At 35.6% G+C, this 25,712-nt stretch overlaps 1 protein-coding gene across 4 annotated transcripts in view; it reads left to right on the top strand.

Annotated features, from left to right (window-relative positions):
* The window catches only part of EPHA6 (EPH receptor A6), a gene marked incomplete at both ends in the record, with an annotated part of 853,969 nt that overhangs the window by 730,597 nt on the left and 97,660 nt on the right, over nt 1-25,712 (top strand). For all 4 annotated transcript variants that reach the window (XM_079704141.1, XM_079704139.1, XM_079704140.1 and 1 more), the window contains one exon: nt 14,412-14,621. In XM_079704141.1, coding sequence (XP_079560267.1) covers nt 14,412-14,621 — 210 coding nt within the window. The remainder of the gene's footprint in view (nt 1-14,411; nt 14,622-25,712) is intronic.

Raw genomic sequence — 25,712 nt, 5'->3', positions numbered from 1 at the left:
TGGAAAATGGTAGATTCTGTGATGTATTTTGAACATAGAGCCAATGGGATTTGCTGGGGGTTTGGATAAAGCATTTAAGCAAAAGAGAATATTCAAGGATGCCTGGCATCCACAAAACAAGGTCAAGAATAGGCAATAACTACTTCCTATAGTCATTGTGACTTTACTGTAGTGAATAGCTAATAGACCTAAAACTCCTAGATAATGTCTGGCACATATTAAGGTCTCCATAATGTTATCTATTATTATTATAATATATTTCAGAAGATGTCACTAAGAGTTTTAAAATTGTTTTTCTGTTACTTCTTGGTCTGTTTTTTCTAGTGGCTAAAAATATTTTTAATTTTCACCATAAAAAAAAATCTGGATATACCTCACAAATATGAGTATTTAAATAATACATATAAGTGCATATCAGCATTTCAAAAGCAATGTGTGTCATTTGAAGATTTTCCTTGAACAAATGTAAAGCAAATATTAATTTAAAAAATTAAAGGGATCTTTTAAATATTTATGTACTCAAATTATAAATCTAGTAAAGATGGCATTTTACCTTATGCTAGTTATATATCAATAATGAGAGCTGTGTTTTATTAGCACACTTTTCTTGTAAATTGTGTTTTGTGGAGTTATGTTTGTGCTGGGGTATAAGAGCACAGTAAATCCACATCACGTGCATTTTATATTCAACAGTGGAAAGAAAGTGAATTACATTTATCCACCAATATCTGTTTTTAAACCATAAAAGTCACAGTTGAATTACATCCCTTTAATTACATGTTTTTCAGAAGAAAATATGTGAAACTTCATGTTGATGAATGTTATTACTATCACACCTGTGCCAGCTTAATGCCAAAGACTATTCTAAAAATAATGTGACAATAAACATCCAAATATGTGAAAGCATAGTGTACTTGGAACAAAGCATATGAATGGCTGAACTTTTTATGCTTAAATTAGGAGTTAGAGCATCAATTTACAATAGCCTTTAAACATTTTAGTACTGTAAATGTGTGTTGTGTCATTTGTAGCACCTGGTACCATGAAATTGTATTTTCTAATATTCCTATTCATTCTAGTTTTTCATATAAGGTTTTACATTGAAATTTCTTAATTGGTATGTAATTTATAACTATAGTGATATATAGAGAAGTTCCATGCATTTTCCTGAACTCCTCTGTAGTCGTTCCTAACCCCTCATTTGGACCATACAGGAGATTTTAGATTTACAAAACTAGATTTAGATTTAGATTTAGATTTTAGATTTAGACTCAAAACTTGTGGTTCTCAACTATGGCTGGAAATCAGTTGCCATCCTACCGAGATTTTGCAAAATACACATGCATACCCAGGCAGATATATTTTGCGAAAACCTTCCCAGTAATTCCGATGCACTCTAATGATGCTTCATCAGGATCTTGGCACTCTGTGACACCCTGCCCCAGATGCCAAGCAAAAAAAGTTTAAATTTTCTTGACTTTATTTAATTGCAGCACACAATAGCTATTGTAGTTTATCTTTATATAAACCTAAGCAAAAAAAAAAAAAATCAGTAGAAAGCTTTGTAAGTTAAAGCTATATTATATATTCATATTCACTTTAAGATCTTAAAATATAATTTGAAATCCAATTTCCATGTTTCACAAATCCATATTCACTTTTTTTCCTAGATATTTTAGGTGTATTAGAAATGACATTTTTAGTGTCCTACTGATTGAAATTTCTGATTCCCCTCCTGGTGACCTCTCCCTTCTATAAATAAAAATATAACTCTGTGCCTAGCTTAAGTCCAAATCCATGATTCTACAAAAGAATAAAGCCTTGAAGGATTTAATAAATATTCTATGGGAAATTATAGTAAGATTTTCAATTGGGGAGGCCACAAGAACCAAGACTTGAGTAAAAAGGAGATACTGACTCTTATTTGTTCAGTGGTTATTTTAAAACCAGAATGATCAAATGATCTGGTCTTTTCAAATCTATATATAGCCTTAGCTGTTTCTTTTTCTAATTCAGGAACATTTAAAAAAGTCATAGCATGGTCAATTCTCTGATTTAGAAACATATAAAAACTGAATTTTAACTTTAAGCTTAAGTTGTAGAAGTAATCCTCCAAGGACTGTTTTCTGCAAAGTCACTTATAAATCAATGGTTGAGAACTCAGAATGCATTTTCCCATAAATATTTCTTTTAGAGCTTCTGCTTAAGTCCCTAGGCAGAGCCATAAAAGCCTCTTTAACAGACTACAGCTAAAGGATGTAACTTTCAATATGGAAGGGGGCCTGTAGTTTCCTTCAAAAAAAGAAAGTGTGTTTTCCTCCCCCTCTACATGCCTTTTCTTGGGCAAAAAAAATTTTAATGCCATTTTTCTGTGGAATGCACCCCTTTCTTCATATCCACTTCCCAGGTCCTCAGATATTCAACTTTTATTGTTTTTAATTCCATGTGGTAAGACACCTTCCCCAGGCTTCTCCTCTCATCCACAGGGTAGGCCTTTTTCCACTACATAGAATCGCCTGTAACCTGGACCTTCACCCCACCCTAATCTAAGCCGCCATTCTCTCATTGCCACAGATCTCAGCTGGATATAAAGTTAGACTAATTCATACTAATATGTGATTCACAGATACTATTTTAATTCCCCTAGATAAGTTTGCATTTTTTACATGAACTTGTGAATCCAAATTTTTTTTCCATTTTACTTTATTCTGGTAATTATACTTGACGTGAGATCTACTCTCTTGACAAATTTTTAAGTGTACAATATAGTATTGTTCACTATAGGTACAGTGTTGTACAGCAGCTCTCTAGAGCTTATTCATCTTGCTTAACTAAATCTTTATGCCTATTGATGAGTAACTCCCCGTGTACCCCCGCCCCCCCAGCCCCTGGCAACCACCATTCCACCCTTTTATCTCTAGTCTCACATCCTATCCTGATTCAATTTTTTGGTGTTTAATTCACCCCTACAACATGTTATTTCTTCTCTAATATGCTTTGCTTTTATGGTTCCCTCTTCCAGGAATGCCCTTCTAGTCTTTTGCCACCTAAGTTTTTCATGATAAGCATCATATCTTCTGGAGGTCTTCTGAAACCCCAAGTTCATTCTTTCAGCAAAGGTCATGTCTTTGTATTGAATACTATATTCTGTCTTTGAAGGTCTTTGAAGGATTTTAAGCAAATGATTGACAGGGTGATATTTGTATTTTCAAAACATTGAATATATTTGTTTAAAAAAAAAAAAAAAAAAAACGTTGTGGGACTCCCTGGTGGTCCAGTGGTAAAGAATCCTCCTTCCAATGCAAGGGATGCAGGTTTGACCCCTGGTCAGAGAACTAAGATCCCACATGCCATGGGGCAACTGAGCCCACGCACCACAACTACTGAGCTTATGTGCCTCAACTAGATAGCCTGTGTGCCACAAACTACAGAGCCCACACGCTGTGGAGCCCACGCACCACAGCTACAGAGGCCAGGCACCCTGGAGCCTGCGTGCCACAACTAGAGAAGAAAAAACCCACATGCCACAACTAGAGAGAAGCTCGTGTGCTGCAACGAAGAGACCAGAAGCTGCAACTAAGACCTGATGCAGCCAAAAATAAATAAATAAAAAATAAATCCTTAAAAATAAAAAACGTTGTTAGACAATAATGTGATGACTTCAGGACAACATAGCACATTTGCACTAAGCACAGACTAAGTACTTGAGCTCACCCTAGGATGAATGGACACTGAGAGGCTTAAAGTGTCCGTGGGGCACAACCCACAAGGTAGGGTTTTGAAAACCATCATCCAGAGCTTTCATTACTGTGGAGACAATGTGACATGCCAGTGACTGCTCAAATCTGGGAGATGTTGTGCTCCACGGCCTGAGAGGAGGTTGTGTGGAGCTCTGTCAGAAGTAGCAGATATTATTATGTGCAGCTTTCAGAAACCACCTTCCAATCAGGCTCACCCTCTCTGTCACTTAGATGTTAAACTCCATGTTTCTTAACAGTCAGTCTGAGAAAGGAAAGAAAAAGAAGAATGAAGACAAACTGAATTCCAGCTACTAAGCTCTGAGATGCAGTGTGTAAATATGCCACATTCGCTCTCTTTTATTTGAATCTGCCTTCCTGGGAAAAAAAACATATGTCATTAAAAAATTCATAGTTTCTTTTTGATTAATCTCTAGAAGGCAGCCCAAAGATATTAAATCTCAGCACTCTCACATTTTTCTCCTCCCCTCATAAACAATTCAGTTCAACTTGAATTAATATTTATTGAGTGCTGACACAAGGCATGGCAGTATAGTGGATGCTATGATAGAATGGCTACATAAAAGGAAGAAAACCAGCATCCTACCTTAAAAAAAAAATTCTTTTTTATACAAGGCAATAAGAATAATGTAGTAGTAGCAACCAGTGCACTATAAGATAGTATCAAAGGTTATTTAATTCAGTCACTATTTATTAACCATCCACCATATTCAAGAAAACCAATATATCCTAAACTACACTTGAGGAGGCTTATGTTGACAAGGGCTAGAAAAAGGAATAGAATTTGTTTGAAGGAGAGAGTTGCATCACTTGTAGAGAAACAGATTTTTGCCATACCTCATGTATGAATAAGCGGGGTTATTCCTTTCAGCAAGTCATGGTTAAATAGATCTTCATTTGTTGGTTTATCTAGATTGTTCTTTGTTTATTTTGGTTTAATGGTCTAAGAGCTCTTTCATACCTTGCTTTATTAAGCTAAATTATGCTGCCTAAACTAGCCCAGACTGGGTCATTATGGCACACTTAGGACCAGCAATTTTCCAGGTAACTCCAATTAGTAATACAAGCTCTGGAATTAGACTACCTGGATTCAAGTCCTGACTTCACTATCTACTAGGTTATTACATCTGTTTCTCCTTAAGTTTGACCATCTATAAGGTGGAGACAGTAACTACCCTTATATCAGAGTTGTTTCAAGGATTAAATGAGATAATACCTCTAATGAGCTTATAACTGCATTTGGTGTTTAGTGTTTAAGGAATGTTAGATATTTTTTCCCTATAAGACTGTGGCAACAATTGAGGTTTATGAGTTCCCAAAAGAATATACAACTATTTTGGGAGATTCTCTTTAATCAAGCACACATTTTATAAACAGCAGATAAATAGACAGATAGATAGATAGATAAATTGTCACAGGTTGGGTTCCCTGTGAAGAAGATTCTTAAAAGAATATTTGCATGAAGGAACTTTATTGGGGAGAACTCTCAGGGTCAACTCCCATATTTCTATGTTTTCCGGAAATTTGGAAGCTGATAGTTCTTAGCTGAGCCCCTTTCTGGAAAATGGTTTTGGCTAGAGAAAGCCATCTCACCCAAAGCCATGACACCTTTACAGGGGTAGCCTGCATCCAATAATTAATTGATGTGGGAATATAAGGGCTCAGACCCTTTTCCTCAATTTAGACCAACTCTGAAGAGTTAGTCCAGATCCAGAACATTCCGTGGGATATTCCAAGGCCTCTGTTGTGAATGCACTACTATTCTTTAACTTCTGTTGCTGCCCAATCCTGTTTTCTCCTATGCCCCACAGATGTTCATCCTGAGAATGTGTAATCAAGGATCAACATTTAACAAAATCAATGAGTTTTACTGCTTCACCAAGTACATTCTTTTTTTTTTTTTTTTTTTTTTTTTTTGCGGTACGCGGGCCTCTCACTGCTGTGGCCTCTCCCGCTGCGGAGCACAGGCTCCGGACGCGCAGGCTCAGCGGCCATGGCCCACGGGCCCAGCCGCTCCGCGGCATGCGGGATCTTCCCGGACCGGGGCACGAACCCGTGTCCCCTGCATCGGCAGGCGGACTCTCAACCACTGCGCCACCAGGGAAGCCCCCAAGTACATTCTTATATAAAACTATTTTTGTTCTTATTGTTCATGTAGCAGATAAGAAAATGAGAATACTAATATAGGTTAATTTGGTGCTATTACCTTGATTTGTGTTAAGACTCCTGAACTTTTACCCACCAAAGTTTTGTACCACTAGTGAAAATATCAACAAAGTGAAAAAAAAAGGCAGATGCATGTCTTTGTTCTCTTATAAAAAATAGTTTTGACCTTATGGACCCCTGAAAAGGTCTTGGCCATGTGAATTAGAAATAAATGTACTACATTGTATAGACCCATCATAGAAAATGGAGAAAGTAGTTTATATTCTTTTCAAACACCAAAATCTCATTTTTTCATGGTGCCATGTGTCGTTATTAGAACCATGATTGCTATGTTGCTGATATGAAAGCAATTAATTCACATCTCTTCAAATGTTGGTGATAAGGATAGTTAAAATAATTTTAAAATAACTTGCATAAAATAGAAAAAGAGGGAGCACTCCCAAACTCATTCTATAAGGCCAGCATTACCCTAATAACAAAGCCATCCAAGGACACTACAGGAGGTAAAACAAAAAACAAACAAAAAAACTACAGGCCAATATCCCTGATGAACATAGATGCAAAAATCCTCAACAAAAAGTTAGAAAACTGAACTCAACAGTATATCAAAAGGATCACACACATGATCAAGTGGGATTTACGCCTGGGATGCAAGGATGATCAACATCCACAATTCAATCAATGTGATACACCACATTAACAAACTGAAGGATAAAAATCATATGATCATCTCAATAAATGCAGAAAAAGCATTTGACAAAATTCTGTATCATTTATTATTTTAAAAAAGCCAAACAGGGGCTTCCCTGGTGGTGCAGTGGTTGAGAGTCCTCCTGCCGATGCAGGGGACACGGGTTCATGCCCTGGTCTGGGAAGATCCCACATGCCGCGGAGCGGCTGGGCCCATGAGCCATGGCCGCTGAGCCTGCGCATCCAGAGCCTGTGCTCTGCAACGGGAGAGGCCCACGTACTGCAAAAAAAAAAAAAAAGCTAAACAAAATGAGAATAAAGGGAATGAACCTCAACATAATAAAGGTCATATATGACAAACCCACAGCTAACATCATACTCAAGAGTGAAAAGCTGAAAGCTTTTCCTCTAAGATCAGGAACAAGACAAGGATGCCCACTCTTGCCACTTTTATTCAACAGAGTATTGGAGTCCTAGCCAGAGCAATTAAGCAAGAAAAAAAAAAGAGTAAAAGGCATCCAAATTGGAAGGAAAAAAGAAAACTGTCTGTATTTGCAGATAACATGATATTATATATACCAAACCCTAAAGACTCTACCAAATAAAAACTTTTAGAACTAATAAATGAATTCAGTAAAGTTGCAGGATACAAACTCAATATACAGAAATCAGTTTCATCTCTATACACTAACAATGACTATCAGAAAGAGAAATGAAGAAAATCCATTTACAGTTTTATCAAAAGAGAAGAAAATACTTAGAAATAAATTTACCCAAGGAGGTGAAAGATCTTACACTGAAAACTGTAAACAGACCCCAAATAGCCAATGCAATCCTCAGAAAGAAGAAGAAACCTGGAAGCATCACACTTCTGATTTTAAACTATTTACAGAGCTATAGTAATCAAACAGTATGGTATTGACATAAAAACAAACACATAGACCAATGGAACAGAAGAGAGAGCCCAGAAATAAACCCATGCATATATGGGTTTCTCTCATGAAATGGGAGAAAACATTTGCAAACCGTATATCCAATAAGGGGTTAATATCCAAAATGTACAAGGAATTTATACAACTCAATAAAAAAACAAATGATCCAATTTTTAAATGGGCAGAGGACCTAAATAGACATTTTTCCAAAGAAGACATACAAATGGCCAACAGGTAGGTGAAAAGATGCTCAGCATCACTAATCATAAGGGAAATGCACATCAAAACCACAATGAAATATTACCTCACACCTGTAAGGATGTCTGTTATCTAAAAGACAAAAGTAAAAATGCTGGCAAGGCTGTGGAGAAAAGGGAACCCTTGTACAATGTTGGTGGGAATGTAAATTGGTACTACCATTATGAAAAACAGTATGGAGATTCCTCAAGAAATTATAAATAGAGCTATCATATAATCCAGCAATCTCACTTCTGGATATAAGGAAACTAAACTATTATCTTGAAGAGATATCTACTCCCATGTTCACTGCAGCATTATTCACAACAGCCAAGGTATGAAAACAACCTAAGTGTCTGTTGATGGATGAATGGATTAAGGAAATTTGGAATATATATAATGAAATATTATTCAGCCTTAAAAAAATATAAGAAAGCCCTGCCATTTAGCACAATGTGGATGAGCCTGGGGGACATTATGCTGAGTAATAAGTCAGAGAAAGATAAATACTGCATGGTATCATTTACATGTGGAATCAAAAAAAAAGTTGAACTCATAGAAACAGAGAGTAGAAAACTGGTTGCCAGCAGGCGGGGTTGGGGGGGGGGGAGTTGGGAAAATAGGCAAAGGTTTGTAAAAAGAGTACAAACTATCAGTTATATGGTGAATAAGTTCTGAGGATATAGTGTATAACATGGTGACTGTAGCTGCTAACACTGTATTGTATGATTGAAATTTGCTAAGAGTAGAACTTAAAAGTTCACACACACACACACACACAAAACAGTGTAACAAAAAAAGAAATATATATATATATATATATATACCTTGCATGATAACCAAAAAGTGGAAGTAACTCTAATGTCTGTCACTGATGAATAGATAAACAAAATTAATAAAATATTTTTCTTCATTAAAAATACTAAAATACTGATACATGCTACAACATGAACCTTGAAACATTATACTAAGTGAAAGAACATAGTCAAAAAGACCACATATTGTGTAATTCCATTTATATGAAGTACCTAAAATAGGCAAGAGATAGAGATAGAAAGTTAATTAGTAGTTGATAGAAAGTTGGTTAGTAGTTGCCTATGAATGTTGGAGGGAGTTGGGGGAGATGGGGAGTAACTGCTAGTTAATGTAGGGTTTTGGGGGGGAATGATGAAAAAGTTCTAAAATTGATTATGGTGATGGTTACACAACTCTGTGAATACACTAAAAATGATTACATTGTATACTTCAAAAGCATAAATTATATGGTATGTGAATTATATCTCAATAAAACCATTAAGAAAAAACTTGGAGCAAAATTTTAGCAAATCAGAGCCAACACTGTAAAAAGGAATTATACCTCACAACCAAGTGGGATTTACCTCAGTATACAAGACTGGTTTAACTTTCCAAAATCAATTGTTACCCATCATATCAAGTGGCTAAAAAAGAAAAATCATATGATCAGAGCAATAGGTGAAGAGAAAGCATTTGACACAATCCAATGCCAACTCATGATAAAAACTCTCAGTAAAGTAGGAATAGAGAAGAATGTCCTAAACTTGATAAAGCCTATGTAACAAAAAACCTGCAGCTATCATCATACTAATGGTGAAAAACTTAAAGCTGTCCCACTAAGATCAGGAACAAGCAAGGATGTACACTCTCATTACTTCTTTTCAGTATCGTACTGGAAGTACTACCTAATGCAGTAAGACGAGAAGTTGGTGGGGGTGGTGGTGGAATATAGTCTTTATTTGCAGATGACATGTCATTTATGTAGAAAATCTGAAAGGACTGACCAAAAAGCCTAGACTAATAAGCAATTATAACAAGGTTGTAGGATACAAGATTAATATACAAAAGTCATTTGCTTTCTTACATACCAGTAATGAGCAAGTGGAATTTGAGATTAAAAACAATACCATTTACATTAGCACCCCACAAATGAAATACCTAGGTGTAAATCTAACAAAGTATGTATAAGATCTAAATGAGGAAAACTACAAAACTGTTATGAAATCAAAGAAGAACTAAATAAATGGAGAAATATTCCATGTTCGTGGATAGGAAGACTCAATATTATTAAGATGTAGTTCTTCCCAAGTTGATCTACAATTTCAATAAAATCCCAATCAAATCCCAGTAAGTTATTTTATGATATTAACCAACTGATTCTAAAGTTTAGAGACAGAAGACCCAGAATGGCTAACACATTACTGAAGAAGATCAAAGTTGGGGATGACACAACTCAACTTCAAGACTTATTATAGTAATCAAGACAGTGTGATACAGGTGAAAGAATAGACAGATGGATTAATAGAACAGAATAGAGAGGCTACGATGAACATAGTCAACTGGTCTTTGACATAGGAGCAAAAGTAATACCATGGAGAAAAAATAGTCTTTTCAACCAATGCCACTGGAACAGCTGGACATCCACATGCAAAAAAAAAAAAAAAAAAAAAAAAAAAGAATCTAGACACAGAACCTTACACCCTTCACAAAAATTAACTCAAAATAAATCACAAATCTAAATGTGAATCACAAAATCATTAAACTCCTAGCAGATAACATAGGAGAAAACCTAGACGACATTGGATATGGCAATGACTTTTTAGATACAACACCAAAGACACAATGCAAGAAAGGAATAATTGATAAGCTGGACTTCATTAAAACTTCAAACTTCTATTCTGTAAAAGACAATGTCAAGAGAATGAGAAGCCACAGACTGGGGAAACTATTTTCAAAAGACACATATGATAAAGGACTGTTATCCAAAATATACAAAAACTATTAAATCAACAACACAATTAAAAAATGGGTCAAACTACTAGGTATAAAATAAATGTTACAAGGGTATAATGTACAGCACAGGAATCATAGTCAATATTTATAACAGCTTTGTATGTGTAATCTATAAAAATACTGAATTACTACATTGTATACCTGAAACTAATATAATATTTTAAATCAACCATACTTCAGTTTTTTTAAAAGCAAGCTGAAAGGAAATAAAAGACAATAGAGAGAAAAAGAAAAGGCCAAACACCTTAACAGAAACCTCACAATAGAAGATATACAGTTAGCAAATAAGGACATGAAGATTCTCCACGTCATATGTCATCAGGGAAATGAAAATTAAAATGAGATACCACTTTGCTCTTATCAGAATGGCCAAAATCAGTAACACTGACAACACCAAATGTTGGTGAGGATGTGGAGCAACAGGAACTCTCCTTCATTGCTGGTGGGAATACAAAGTGGTACAGCCACACTGGAAGACAGTTTAGGCAGTTTCTTACAAAACTAAACATACTCTTTCCATACGATCCAGCTATTGCCCTCCTTGGTATTTAGCCAAAGGAGTCAAAAACTTATGTCCACATAAAAGCCTTCAGCTATATAAACTGCTATAAACAGTCTATAAACAGAGATGTTTACAGCAGTTTATTTATAATTGCCAAAACTTAGAAGCAACCAAGATGTCCTTCAGTAAGTATATGGGTAAATAAACTGTACATAAAGACAATGGAATATTATTCACCACTAAAAATAATGAGCTCTCAAGCCATGAAAGGACATGGAGGAATCTTAAATGCATATAACTAAGTGAAAGAAGCCAATCTGAAAAGGCTTCATACTGCTTCCAACCATATGACATTCTGGAAAAGACAAAACGATGAGACCATGAAAAAATAAGTGGTTGCCAGGGGAGGGGAGTGACAGGGGTGATAAACAGGTGGAACACAGAGACTTTTTAGAGCAGTGAAAATACTATGTTGTTGATATATGATACTATACATAAACAGTATATGATAATGTAACGGTGAGTACATGTTATTATACATTTGTCCAAACCCATAAAATGTACAACACCAAGAATGAATCCTAATGTTCAAACCATGGACTTCAGGCGATTATGATTTGTCATTGCAGATTCACCAGTTATAACAAATGTACCATTCCAGTGAAGGATGTTGATAATCGTGTGGGGAGGCTATGCATGTGTGGGGGAGCAGAAGGTATATGGGAAATCTCTGTACCTTCCTCTTAATTTTGCTTTGAACCTAAAAGTGTTCCAAAAAATAGTCTTTTTTTTAAAGAAATAACTTGGTGCTTTGTGCCACCCTCAGAACAAGATAGGAAGTTAAATTTCAACCTGGTGTTAAGTAACTATTTCTCTATATAATGTAGGAGTTTCTGTTGCCAACTGATTTTTCAGGAAAGTGAGTGGAGAATTTTCTGATTAATATTAAAATGACAAAAACTACATATGATTATAAGTTTTTATTAAATAATGACTATTATTAAAATAAATGATGGGCTGTGCTATGTGTTTTGTATGTGATTCTCACTATAATTCTGAGTTAGATTTACTATTCTCATTGTACAGATAAGGAAACTGAGGCACTCTTTAGTGTTCAGATCGTCCATTAACATTTCCTACTATACAGAAATTCTGCCTTGACAAGAACTGTTGATACCAGACAACTTCACTTACTAATATGTAAAAGAACCATCTCTTTAAAATTAGTGTAATCTAGTCCAAAAGAATTTATGCTTTCAAAGGCTTTGAGATTCCTAATAGAGAAGAGGTAGGTAGGGTACACAACAGAAGAGGCAGATTTCATCTAATTGTGTCTAAGAAGATGGATGGGAAACATAAAGAGCTAATAACACCAAAGATTTTCTTTGCTAGGTTATCTTTTATACATTAATTATACAGAAGAGCCTGCTTAAATGGATACTCTTGCTGTAGAATGTTTCTTTTAAGAGAGTGTTCTTTTCCTTACTCTGCACTTGAGTTGGGAGATATTATCAGAGAGCTATCAGGAACGTATGTTGATAAAGTAAGAAGAAGTTTATTCTGTTTGTAATATAAGTTTATTTATTTAACTGACTGATGAATCATCATTGTATAGGAGACCATGTCACTGTGATATGGTCAAATCATCACTGTGTTTAAGCTACTCTATAGTTTTAAATCATATATCCATGAAAACTGCTTTAACTTTGCAGATTTTGAGATACTCTTATGTATGCCTCTATCACACTGTATTAGGTAATATAGTCCTCTAGTCTCTTAATAGATATTCATTTTTAATATCATTCATAAATAAATGTTACCTGATGTGTGAAACCAACTTGATAATCTTATGTTTCTCAATAACCCCATTAATGACAGCAATCTCCAAATAACTAAATAGAACAATATGCATTATTTTTCAAACTTAAATTATTTTTATATTCATTTTCTCTACATTTGTACTGTTGTACTATTTGTATCTGGTCTTATTGGTGCACACATCTTGTATGAATGACAACGGGATTTTTTTTACTTTTTAAAAAAATATATTATTTTTATTTAGAAAACAAATTTGTGGTTACCAATGGGGAGAGTGTAGGGGCGAGGGACAAATCAAGGGTATGGGATTAATATATACAGATTACTATTTATAAAATAGATGAGCAACAAAGATATACTGTATACCCATCATCTTGTAATAACCTATACTGGAGTATAATTTGCAAAAAATACTAAATCACTATGCTGTGCACCTGAAACTAACACAATATTGTAAATCAATTATACTTCAGTTAAAAATTTTTTTTAAATCAAGGTGAGAGGCATAAATAGTCAAGGGATTGATTACTACATACCAGTGCTGTGCTTGGCTTGTTATTCATATTTCTTTTAATTTTCCCACTGGGAACTATAATAAAATAGTCCTGTTTTCAGTCAATTGCCAACACCTTTCTTTATATTTGCTCTATATTGTTTTCCCTGAGTATCCGTCGGGGATTGGTTCCAAGACCTGCCTCAGATACAAAAACATGCAGATGCTCAAGTTCCATAGCCAGCCCTGTGTATCCGTGGATTCTGCATCCTTGGATACAACCAACCCAGGACTGTAAACATAGTACTGTACACTATCTGCCGGCTGGTGGAACCCACAGATGAGGAAGGCCAACTGTGTATTTATTGAAAAAACTCCAGGTATAAGTGCACCTTCACAGTTCAAACCCAGGTTGTTTCAGAGTCAACTTTATAAGGAAAGATTGGGAAAATCTAGTTATTTTCTGTTTGCATGTGGGTTTTTTTCCATTCACCTGCAACTTTCCTAAACTCATTTATGCAATCAATTTTTCTTTTTCGTTGATCATTTTTCACCATATTTCCAGAAATCACACAGCTTTCATCACATCCTAGGTTTTACTGCCTTGGGAGCTCACTACTACGGAAAGTGAATTCTCTTTTCTTGGAAGTCTTTGCTACTGTCTTACTCGATTTTAGTTCCCTTTTGTTGCTTAAAGTTTTTGAAATCATTTTTTCTGGAATTTAATTTGGTTGATTCTCTTCTCTCCTTTCTTTTCCCTCCTTCATCACTTCAAGCTAGATTTTCCTTTCCTTTAAATCTCCAACAAATTTTTACCTTTTGTTATGAACACAGTCAATGATCAGCAAACTTGATACTTACATTCATTGGATCCAGTAAAATAAATTCAGGAATTTCATTTAATACACCACACACACCTACACAAACAGGCACACATGCATGCATGCATGCATTCACACGCACTACAGTAAAATAAATCAATGTAAATAACTGTGATTCTCTTTCAGAAACATGATGGCCACTTCACAGTCATCCAGTTAGTTGGTATGCTCCGAGGCATTGCATCAGGAATGAAGTACCTTTCTGATATGGGTTATGTTCACCGAGATCTAGCAGCTAGGAATATATTGGTCAACAGCAACTTAGTATGCAAAGTTTCTGATTTTGGTCTCTCCCGAGTGCTAGAAGATGATCCAGAAGCTGCTTATACAACAACTGTAAGTTTATACATCCTTTTCCAATATAGTTTGTTTACTTTTATTATTTTTAATGTTATTAGAGTAATTCTGGCTTTGTTTTCTAATTTTCTGCTCTCATTTGTCATTTTCCCTATTTAACATCATTATCTAATTGAGAAGTATTTGTTTTATCTGAGTGCCTGTTTTAAAAAAGAATTGACACTTAACCGTTTCCTTTCTTCCACTCTGTGGGGACTTTAACATCATGCTTGAGATCCACATCATTACTGCCCTCACAAAAAATCTGCCTTTGCCTGAGTATTTTTGATGCTTCAATAGTTATCTCCTTTAAATGGAGTTCTGTACAGGCCAATGGTGCAATCAATTAAGTCAGTGATGGTGAAGAACCAGTGGTTAGGAAATGAAAATTTTTTTCTCATAGCAAATGTTATGGAACGTCTGATCATACTTAAAAATGAACAATGTAGGTTTCTCTGGAGATATATAAATACACTCTCAACCTTCTTTTGAATGGGACTTGGGGGAAATGTGAGCAGGAGTAGAAGGCTAAAACTTGAGACCCAAACTATCATCTGTCAATAATACGATCTCAACTTAACTCATGAACCAAATCATTCCACTGATCTCTTTGGTTATTGTTTCAAGGAGTTAAGTCTCAAGCTGTCAAAAAGCTAATAATTTGTAAAATTATACTAGTCTGTTATTTTTAAAACAGAACCCTCACCATTGACTCATTTCAGCTTCAATGAAAAATGAGTCAGTAAAACTATTCAAGATGTTTTTATTCTCTTATTCTGACATTACACATTATTTTAAAAGAGGCAAATCTTTTATTTAGTTATCTTTTATTTCATTTTCTATGAGATGTTTTTTGAAACCTCACTGTATTTAACTGCTCTAGAATGGATACAAGTTTAGTATTATGAATAAAACATGTTATACCCTTACTATGTTTGCTTTGTAAAAATCCTCTACATTAATGTATTGATGATATTTTCACTAATTTCTCCAACAATGAAATGGTTCTAAGGAGAATAAATTAATCTGAGTCTGATATATAAGGTAGAGTATCTACTGATCTTCTAATTTGATCAAAAAGCTTCATAAAAATAAAATTCTATCAAGTCTGAAAATAAATTGTTCATTTTAGAAAAAGCAGCATTTTCAAATCCATTTTCTAACTGGAAAATGTCATAATTATTTTCTTTTTCTTTTCAAGGCTTTTATTTTCTTCTCTTTTATTTTTATAAATGTATAACTTAAAGCAACTTTTCAAGTTATGGAACAATGCATGTAAGATTTTTCTACTATGCATATTATTTACAACCTTGGAGAACAGTATTTAGAATTATTATAAAAATATTATAAAATAAAATGTTCATTACAATTGCAACAAGTATGATCTACTAAAAAAATAAGATAGGAAATAATGAACAATATATTTAGGAGTAGTTACTAGATTCTTTGGCTATATGTCTATAGAGATACACTTGAAATTTCATATTAAATAATATTTTAACTGCTTTTTTAAAATGAGAAGTTCATAATTAAATTTAAGATACTAATAAAATTGACAGGGTAACTCAAATCCTGAAGCATGTATAGATTTTGTTGTCAGATTTGACATCCAGATTCCAGACATATTCTTCTCTCTTATATGATTGTAAGGACTAAGAGGCCTAGAACAGTGCTGTCTTAGTTTAAATCTGACTACAGAATTAAACATCAAATTAGGTCACCATATACTAACACTCTGAAAAGTGCTTCTTGAAAGTTATAGATTATGTCTTTTAGTTTTGAACTTTAGAACTCTATTTTTTTTATATAGCATGTTCTTATTAGTTATCCATTTTATACATATTAGTGTATATATGTCAATCCCAATCTCCCAATTCATCAAGATTATATCTTGATTAAGAAGTAAGTCTCTGAATTTGAGGTACCAAGTACATGGTAAATAATGTAACCAAGTACTTTTTAAAAAAAAGTCTCAGACATACCTAACTGCTCAGAGGATCATGGGGTACAAAATCTCATATACTGATTAATTGACTTTATGATGAACATGGACATTCAAATCTCAAAATAGCAGACCTCTTGTCTTTGAAGAGCTTCCCTTTTGACAGGGTAGACAGACTCATGCTTCCTTGCTATTCAGTGCATTAAATCATGTGGCAAAAGTCTGTAAAAGAAATGTGGAAGTACCAAAAAGCAGAGGTCTGGAGAAAGCATCACAAAGAAGATAAGTTGAACAAATATTAAAAGATTTCATTAGGCAGACAGTTGCGGGGGAAGATCCAGATAGAGGAAACAGAAAGAGAAAAAGACACAGAAATTTGGGGAAGTGAATAGGAATGTTTACACAAATGTGAACAGTTTGGAATGGGGGCGAGAAGCAGTGGAGGGGCCAGGTTTCTTAGGAATAATTGTGGTGGTAGTTGGGTGGCGTGTAAGGAAATTTGAAGCTTTTTCTGTAGTAATTAAAAGACAGACATTGATTGATTTAAATAGAGGAATAATAAAATACATACATGTTTTAGAAAATATTATTGAAACAGTGTGAAGGAAAGCTTGAAGGACAGGAGGACTGATAACAGGAAGACCAGTTAGGGCATAATTGCTATAGACCAAAAAGGTCATATGGCTTTAATTAGGGCAATAGTGGTTGGAATAAAGAGGGAGGAAAATTGAAAATTGTTATGAATGTATAATTTACAAGACTCAATAACTAACTAGATGGGCTTCCCTGGTGGCGCAGTGGTTGAGAGTCCGCCTGCCGATGCAGGGGACACGGGTTCGTGCCCCGGTCCGGGAAGATCCCACATGCCGCGGAGCGGCTAGGCCTGTGAGCCATGGCCGCTGAGCCTTCGCGTCCGGAGCCTGTGCTCTGCAATGGGAGAGGCCACAACGGTGAGAGGCCCGCGTACCGCAAAAAAAAAAAAAAAAACAACAACTAACTAGATATGAATTATAAGGAAGAAGAAGGACTGAAAGATGATGACACTAGTATTTCTAGATTGAACTAGTTGAATGGTGATGTTTTATTAATCAAGACAGAGAATCCCTATTAAAGATAACTTGGCTAAATTACAAAGCAGAATTATAACAAAAGGTCACAGGTACTCTGTCTCAAAGTCATCAAGATAATGCCAGATTGAGCGGTGTCATTCTGTTCAAATTTTGTGTAAAAATTTTAGGACTTTATATAACTGTACTTTTTGTATTTCCTGTTAAAAGGAATGAGACAGAAAACTACTGCCTAGTGAAGATATACCTGAGTTCAAGCAAACCCTGTAAAATAAAATAAAGAAGAAGAATGGTCATTTATATGAAATTGATTCTTTGCTTTATAAAAATATTAAAATGAAAATAAATTAGCAAGCTCTCTTGATACATTTTTTAAAGTAGGACTTCATTTTTAAAAGTTTTATCTGTATACAACTTTCCTGGAACATATCTTTTTATTTTGGGGGGGGTGGTACACGGGCCTCTCACCACTGCGGCCTCTCCCGCCGCGGAACACAGGCTCGGGATGCACAGGCCCAGCGGCCATGGCCCACAGGCCCAGCCGCTCCGTGGCATGTGGGATCTTCCCGGACTGGGGCACGAACCCGTGTCCCCTGCATCGGCAGGCGGAGTCCCAACCACTGTGCCACGAGGGAAGCCCCTGGAACATATCTTTTACCTTAAAAGATTTTGACTCTTTCTCTTGCTGTATAATTGCTATTTCCTCATTTTTTAAATAAATGTTTTTATCTGTATCACAAAGGATTTGGAGGAAGGGAGGCTTGTGAAGGGTTTTAAAAACATGAAGACATCATAGATAAAGATGTGTTTTTTTTGTATACTTCAAGAAAGTAGTCATTGAAACTACCCCTTCTGAATCAATACAGGGGCAAAATAAATAAACATTTTCCATTATGATGACTTTGCCAATATAAAAAGCACATATCACAGCAAAGAGCAGTAAGAACTGGTTAAAAGACAGGCTGAAAAGATGGAGTGACCATTGTGACCCCAGTACTGGCTATCGTGCTGAACTGGTCAGCCTGTGGTAGGTGGAGCCTACCACAGCAGAATGGCCATTGGAGCCAGACTGACCAGACCAGAAAGAGATGAGACAAGAGAAATTACTCTGCCAACAGTTACTGAGACTTTAGCCCCCTAGTTAGAAGACCTATCCATGTAATGTATGAGAATGTATTGTCTACACTATAAAATATACTAAAGAAAATAAAGGATGGGATTTACAACTGATAATAAGCAGAAAATCTAGTATTTCTTCCTACAGCTTAAGAGTGTTTTGCATGTCCTGCATCAAGTCTAAGGCTATTTATTCAACATGTATTCAATACAGTTTATTATGGAGCTACCATATTTAAGGCCCTATCCCTTGGAGGGCCAATTACCAAAAATAAAGGGATTCTTGAGAAGAGATAAAAGGCTGCACAAAGAGAGGACCAAGACTAACTGAACAAGTAATGCATAATAAAACCAACAGATGTTCAGACACCAAGAGTGGGCAATGCAGCTTGAAAGGCAACTACAGGAGTAGCAGATTTTCCTGGTAAGCTCCGTACTAAAATACATCAAGCCTTTGCAAAGGGACATTAAGAACTGGTGATGGCATGAAAGCCAGGAAAAGTGGGCTAAAGATAGAAGGGGAAAAATGCACAAAAATAGGATCTAGACAAGGACTGAGAGGCCTTGTTTTTACATGCCAATTCTATAAAGAGGATACCAGGCACTTCATGAGGAGAGGTTGGTGAATGAATATGAACCATACCTAATGATACATATACAATTAGTGATATGTAGCTAACTTAATCTGCACAGAATTTACTGAGTTTAGATTGTTCTCATTTGATTACATGGTCTCATATCTGGTTATAATTTAAGTGCTAAGAAATCTCTTCCTTTACTGAATCTAACACACATTCACATGGACAATTGTTTTATATCCAGTTCTGGAGGAGGGACTCTCTCATTTGAATATTGCTAAGCAACACGTCTTAAACTTACATTGAAAATATTAAGCTTCTTTGCTCTCAAGTATGGAAATGAGGTCCTATTTACCTAAAAAGAACATTAAAAGATATATTATGGCTCACACTTGTCTGTTTTAAGAGATAAGTTTTATTTAAGATATGGTACAATGGCAGTTACTGTTCAGAGTTTTTTTTAACTATAATGAGTAGCTCCATTTCTTATATTTTAAAGATCAAAACCAAATGGAAGAATCATTTTATCACAATATCTGTAAAAATTCTAAAATTCCTTGATACTAATTTTCAATTGTGTTCACTTGTGTTATGAAGACAAAGTTTGCTTTTTTCTTTGATAGTGATATTTCCATACAAGTACTTTCCTAGTTGAAGTACAGTCTCATTATTGACCACACATAATCTGTATAATCACAGTTCTGTTAACATCTTAATTCTATTTACTTTGCATTCATAAGACCTTTCCAAGCTCCAACTCTTAACCTCCCCTCTTCTACATGAGATGTGAGAAGAGTCAATCTAAGAAGACATGCTCTATACCCAACATGGAGATAATTAAAGCAAATAATGGAGCAGCATGAGGGGCATATATTTACCTTGTATTCTAGGGGGGAGATCTGAGCAACCTTCCTCCTTTACCCCTAATTCAAGTGTTTCTAAGTTGGCGTGACTTTTTTTTTTTTTTGGCTGCATCAGGTCTTAGTTGTGGTACGTGTTGAGGCATGCAGGATCTCTCATTGCAGTGTGTGGGCTTCTCTCTAGTTGTAGCATGTGGGTTTTCTCTTCTCTAGTTGTGGCACGAGGGCTCCAGAGCCCGTGGGCTCTGTAGTTTGTGGCATGTGGGCTCTAGTTGAGGCACGTGAGCTCAGTAGTTGTGGTGTGTGGGCTTAGTTGCCCCACGGCATGTGGGATCTTAGTTCCCTGACCAGAGGTTGAACCTGTGTCCCCTGCATTGTAAGGCAGATTCTGTACCACTGGACCACCGGGGAAGTCCCTGGCTTGACTTTTTTTTTTTTTTTTTTTTTTTTTTGTGGTACGCGGGCCTCTCACTGTTGTGGCCTCTCCCGTTGCGGAGCACAGGCTCCGGATGCGCAGGCTCAGCAGCCATGGCCCACGGGCCCAGCCGCTCCGCGGCATATGGGATCCTCCCAGACCGGGGCACGAACCCGTATCCCCTGCATCGGCAGGCGGACTCTCAACCACTGCGCCACCAGGGAGGCCCTGGCTTGACTTTTTGATGTAAATTTTTAAATCTTGAGACATGTCCAGCTTTAAGAGTAAATATTTTTAATGAAAGTGAGATAAAAAGTATTTTAGATCTTTCACTATTCTGCCTCTAAGTACTTTAATTTAACATGAATAGTTGAGATTTGCCTGGAGAACATGCTTAACCTGCTAGTAAAACCTACTCAGAATTTTCACTCACTTCTGTCTCTTAACTAAAAGAGTTACTGTAAAAAGTTATGCAATAAAATATTTTTAAATGCTTTCATTTAAAATCATATGGTATCCAATGAGCTAAATAAAAGGACTTGTACTGAGAAATGTTTCTGATATTTCTGGATTTTGAAAAATAAAACTTTATCCTTTGAGATCCTACCCCAAGATTCTCTGTCCATCAAGTCATTGATGATATAGGTGACACTGTGCTGAGATACACCATGTGGTAAAGTGCATCTTACACTAAGTTTATGGAGGTGAACCAGGGCCAACCAGAAAAATGACTTGTACTTCAATTGTCCCTTAAGATTTAACCAAGCAAAAAATGGAAGTGATATGACAGCTTCGGGCACAAAGGCACTCTTGGGTAGAGGACCGTGAAACCTACTAGCCCCCATCATTAACATAAATAGAAATAAGGACAGGTTTCTGCACAGAATTTGATGAAAAATTCGAGAAAAGGAAATGAGAATTTCCTCTAGGCAAATGTAATTCAGCAGCCTGAATATAAAGAAAAAAGTGAGAAAAATAGCTATGTTATCAGAAAGCTATAATGTAAAGATTTAAATAACTTCTTTTTCAATAAAAATGTGGGGAACAAATAAACCTTGGAAGAATGAAAAACAATAAAATCCTGGCTTAATAAACTGAATTCATCACTAAGAAAGGATCTATGCCATTTGGGGAAAACAAGAAAATGACTCTTCCCAAAAACAGTTCTCACCTGACAGGTATTATGATAGTAGTCAGTCAAAATCAGTCAAATATACAGACTATTGTAATTAGCTGAAGAGGAAGAAATCGATGTGCTAATATTAGGTTTCCCAAATTCAAAGGGAAAAAAGTGCCCTTGAACCAGCAAGTGTTTGTTTGATGGACTAATTCATGAGCAGAAAATCTGACAGTTTTTATTAATCCTTGTCAATATAAACTTTTTGTAAAGGATATTCTAATGATCTAATGTATAAAAACTATATGCTCAGGAATTAGTGTGTCCACGCTTTGAGCCCAAGTGCCAGAAAGCAAATCCACAACAATGCAGATGAAAGGGCAACAAAGCTTTATACTGAACCAGAGAGAACATGTTCGGAGTGCAAAGCAAGAATATTCAATAACTGTTCAAGAGACGAATACCATACATACTGGCTTGGATCACAGGCTGAGAGACCCAAAAGCTTCATGGTAATTTTCTGGGACAGTGCTATCAGAGGGCACAGACCTCTTTGAAATGTACTACTTAGGTGAATTGACAATGGCAGGTCTTGAGCATAAGATGGAAATGGGAATCAACAATATCAGATAATATCTAAAGAATGATTTCCTGAAAAGGTCTCATCTCTGAAGCTTAGGAAACAAGGGTTTGTGATCATTACAGAGCTCTTGGCAGTAAAACACATGAAACAGGTTTGAAGATTATCATACACGGAGTAGAAAAGGACTGTGCAAGCAGATTGCTCTATCAGAAATCTTGAAGCTAGAGAGAAGACCATCCTGTTCAGTCATACATACCATTAAGAAGCCAAGCCATGCTTTGGGAAAACCCCCATCTGTCATTTGTGCAAAGCATGTACAAAAGCAAATCCTTAGTAGATGTAAGTCCTGTGTCTTTCCAATATGCATTTTAAAGAAAGGACCCTAAGGCCTTAGACCTGGGAAGACATTACTGAAGATAAGAGACCACTAAGAAACTTTCTGTTCAGTGCTCAAGGCTTGGGGTGACTTACGAGTAGTTTTTTGTTTTTTGTTTTTTCCTAAAGTAATGTATCCCTTTAGATTTTTATAAAACCTTAGAGAGCAGGTTATTTATCTTTTACATTTTTTAACGCTTTCAGCACCTAGATTAATGTACTACTTAGTGGCTGCTTAATTAATTGCTGATAATTACACCAATAAGAAAATGGTAGAAAGAAAGTGATTGAAACTATAAGAACATTATTTTCAGTGAAATTGTATTAATTTTTTCTCTGATGTCACTGTTAATTACAAGCCACCAAATGAGTAAGCCTAAGACAATCCTTAATGTATCATAAGGAGATGAAAAAATTACAGTAGAAAGCAGCAGATGTTACAAACATTGAAGCAATTATAACTATGGGTCAGGGTATTCACAAACAGGGGAAAATTCTATTTTGAAGTCTCTGAAAACATTCTACCAATGTTTTGGTCGATGCCTACAGCATGGATAAGACCCAAGACAAATTGTTCATAAAAATCACATAATATATAATATTTTAATACCTACAAACATCTGAATATATCCAATCCTTCTAGTGTAAGTGCTAATCAATGAGGAATAATCAAAGACCAGTCACAGTTCTCAAGATATTTGGCGTACACCTTGATGTAACCAAGAACCACAGGAAATACCAAGTGCTGCTTGTTTTTGCAACATCCAACACTGTGTAATTCAGAGGTTCTCCCCCTGCTTCCAGTGATTTTAGAATAAACCCAGACTAAATTGATTTCCTGGGGAAGATCAATCAGCGGATGTTCAGCAAGCAGAAAGTACAGTGTTCATTGGCCCATCTTGCTTGTGTAGAAAAAAGAAAAAACAAGACAATGTACACAAAGCTGCTGACCTTAGCCCTGGAGTTTCAAAGGTACCATCTGAAGAAAAAAGTCATTACTAATGCTTAATTTCTAGTTTTATCTCTGATGTGGAAAAAATGCTTTTTTTCCTCTGACAATAAAAAACTGGAAAGGAAAACATTATAAATACAGGATAAATCCATGAAAGCTCTATGAAAACTTACTTATTCCCAGTGTAAAGAGCTTCACATCAATGGCAAATAAATTGAAAAAGGTTATCAGTTATTTATGCTGTTTGTGGCAGACCCTGTTAGTTGGCTACCCAACCTCTCCTGTCCTCTCTTCCTTGCTAATAAAATCTTTATTTGGATGTTTATGATGAACTCACGTCCAAGAAATAAATCATGATTTATACATAAGCCAGTTATACCATTCTCCTTTGACACCTAAATTTTACTCTTTGAAAGGTCACTTAAACGTAAAGGAAAGTGAGATTGGCAACTTTGGGGAAAATTTTGGGGTTGAAGTCTACTATAAATAGGCTTGATGTAACCAAGAGCCACATCTTGGTTACATCAAGATGTAACCAAGCTCTCTTTCTTGGGAGAGCTTCGTAGAATTGGCCCCTTCTTTTCTTTATCGCCTTGATTATAGTTTTGGAAGGACATAGGCTTGGGGCTGTGACAGTCATCCTTCAGTCATGAGGCAACAAGCCTAAGGAGACAAACCCAGTGCTAAAGATGGCCAAGTAGGAGAACAAAAGAACCTGGTTCTCTGACAAAATTGTTAAGCACCTATGTCAACACAGAATCCACTTACTCCAGTTATTTGTTTATAATTTAGTTAAATATTTTATTTGCTTAAGCTACTGAGAATTGGGCCTTCTATGACTCTAGGACTTGTATCTGAAGACATTCTGATACAGTAATCAACACATAAGAAAACCTCCAGATTAATAGATAATGTAAATAGGAAAATGAAAACATGAGTTTAAGTAAAATATCACCTCAGTCATACAAACTGACTAAATTATGTAAGCAGACTATAAATATAGTTAGTTTGAGGATTCAATAATCATAATTTATTCATTTAACATGTATATCTTAATATTATCGGGTGCTAAATTGGAGATTAAAGTACTTAAGGTCTGGGGAGAAGACAGGCATTAAATAATCATGTGTAATTACAGTCTGAGATTTTATACGACATGTGTGTTGAGTGCCTATTGTGTGCCAGATACTGTTCTGAGGATTGGAGATATTCCAATGAATAAGCTTTTCTTTTGGAGCTTACAGCCTTGAGTATGGTGGGAATAAGGATAATAAACAAAGTTAAAAAAAGGAGAAAGAGGAATCTCAATCTTAGATAGTGATAGATGCTGGATATATAATAAAAACATAAAAAATAAAATTGAGTAGCTACCTTGGAAGCATGTCTAGAAAATATGTCTTTAATGAGGTGTCATTTGAAATGAGACCTGAAAATTATAAAGGTACCAGCCAAGAAAAGATCTGAAGCCAGATGTTCTGAGGTGAAGGAAAACAAATATAGATCTTAAACCTTAGGGAACAAGCTTGGCATATTTTAGAAGTAGGAATAAGGCCAAGATGGTTGACACACTGAGAGATCAGGGAAAGTGGTAGGAAACTACGACTGAGAGGCCAGATCCTGTGTAAACTCAAAGGTCATGGAAAGGAGTAGACTAACTATGAAATGAAGCCATTGGAAAACTTTAAGCAGTTGAGGACATAACAGAATTTGTGTTTTTTAAGAGCTCACTCTGCCTGATATGTTGTGAATGAATTGTAGAGGGCAAAAGAGAGAGCAAAAGATTCATTTGCCGCATCCTAGACAAGAAATGATGGTAGCTTTATGTAAGCTGGTAATAGAAAACATAAAGAATGGTGAAGATACTTGAGATAACTTGTGTCAATAGCTCCGCCAACATATGTGAGTATGTGTGTGTATTTATATATTTATATATTTTTTAACAAGTAAGGAAATTGAGGCCCAAAGAAATTAAGTGATGTGCTCAAGTCACATGGCTATCACGTTAGGAACAATGTCAATTAACTATTGCTATAATGACATTGTTAAAAGAAAGTATCTGTTCCACAACTGAATCTTCCTCCTTCTC

The sequence above is a fragment of the Hyperoodon ampullatus genome, assembly GCF_949752795.1.
Source record: "Hyperoodon ampullatus genome assembly, chromosome: 5".
In the NCBI taxonomy this organism is placed as follows: Eukaryota; Metazoa; Chordata; class Mammalia; order Artiodactyla; family Ziphiidae; genus Hyperoodon; species Hyperoodon ampullatus.
Note: the sequence above shows the minus strand (reverse complement) of the source record. Positions and strands in the feature narration are given on the sequence as shown.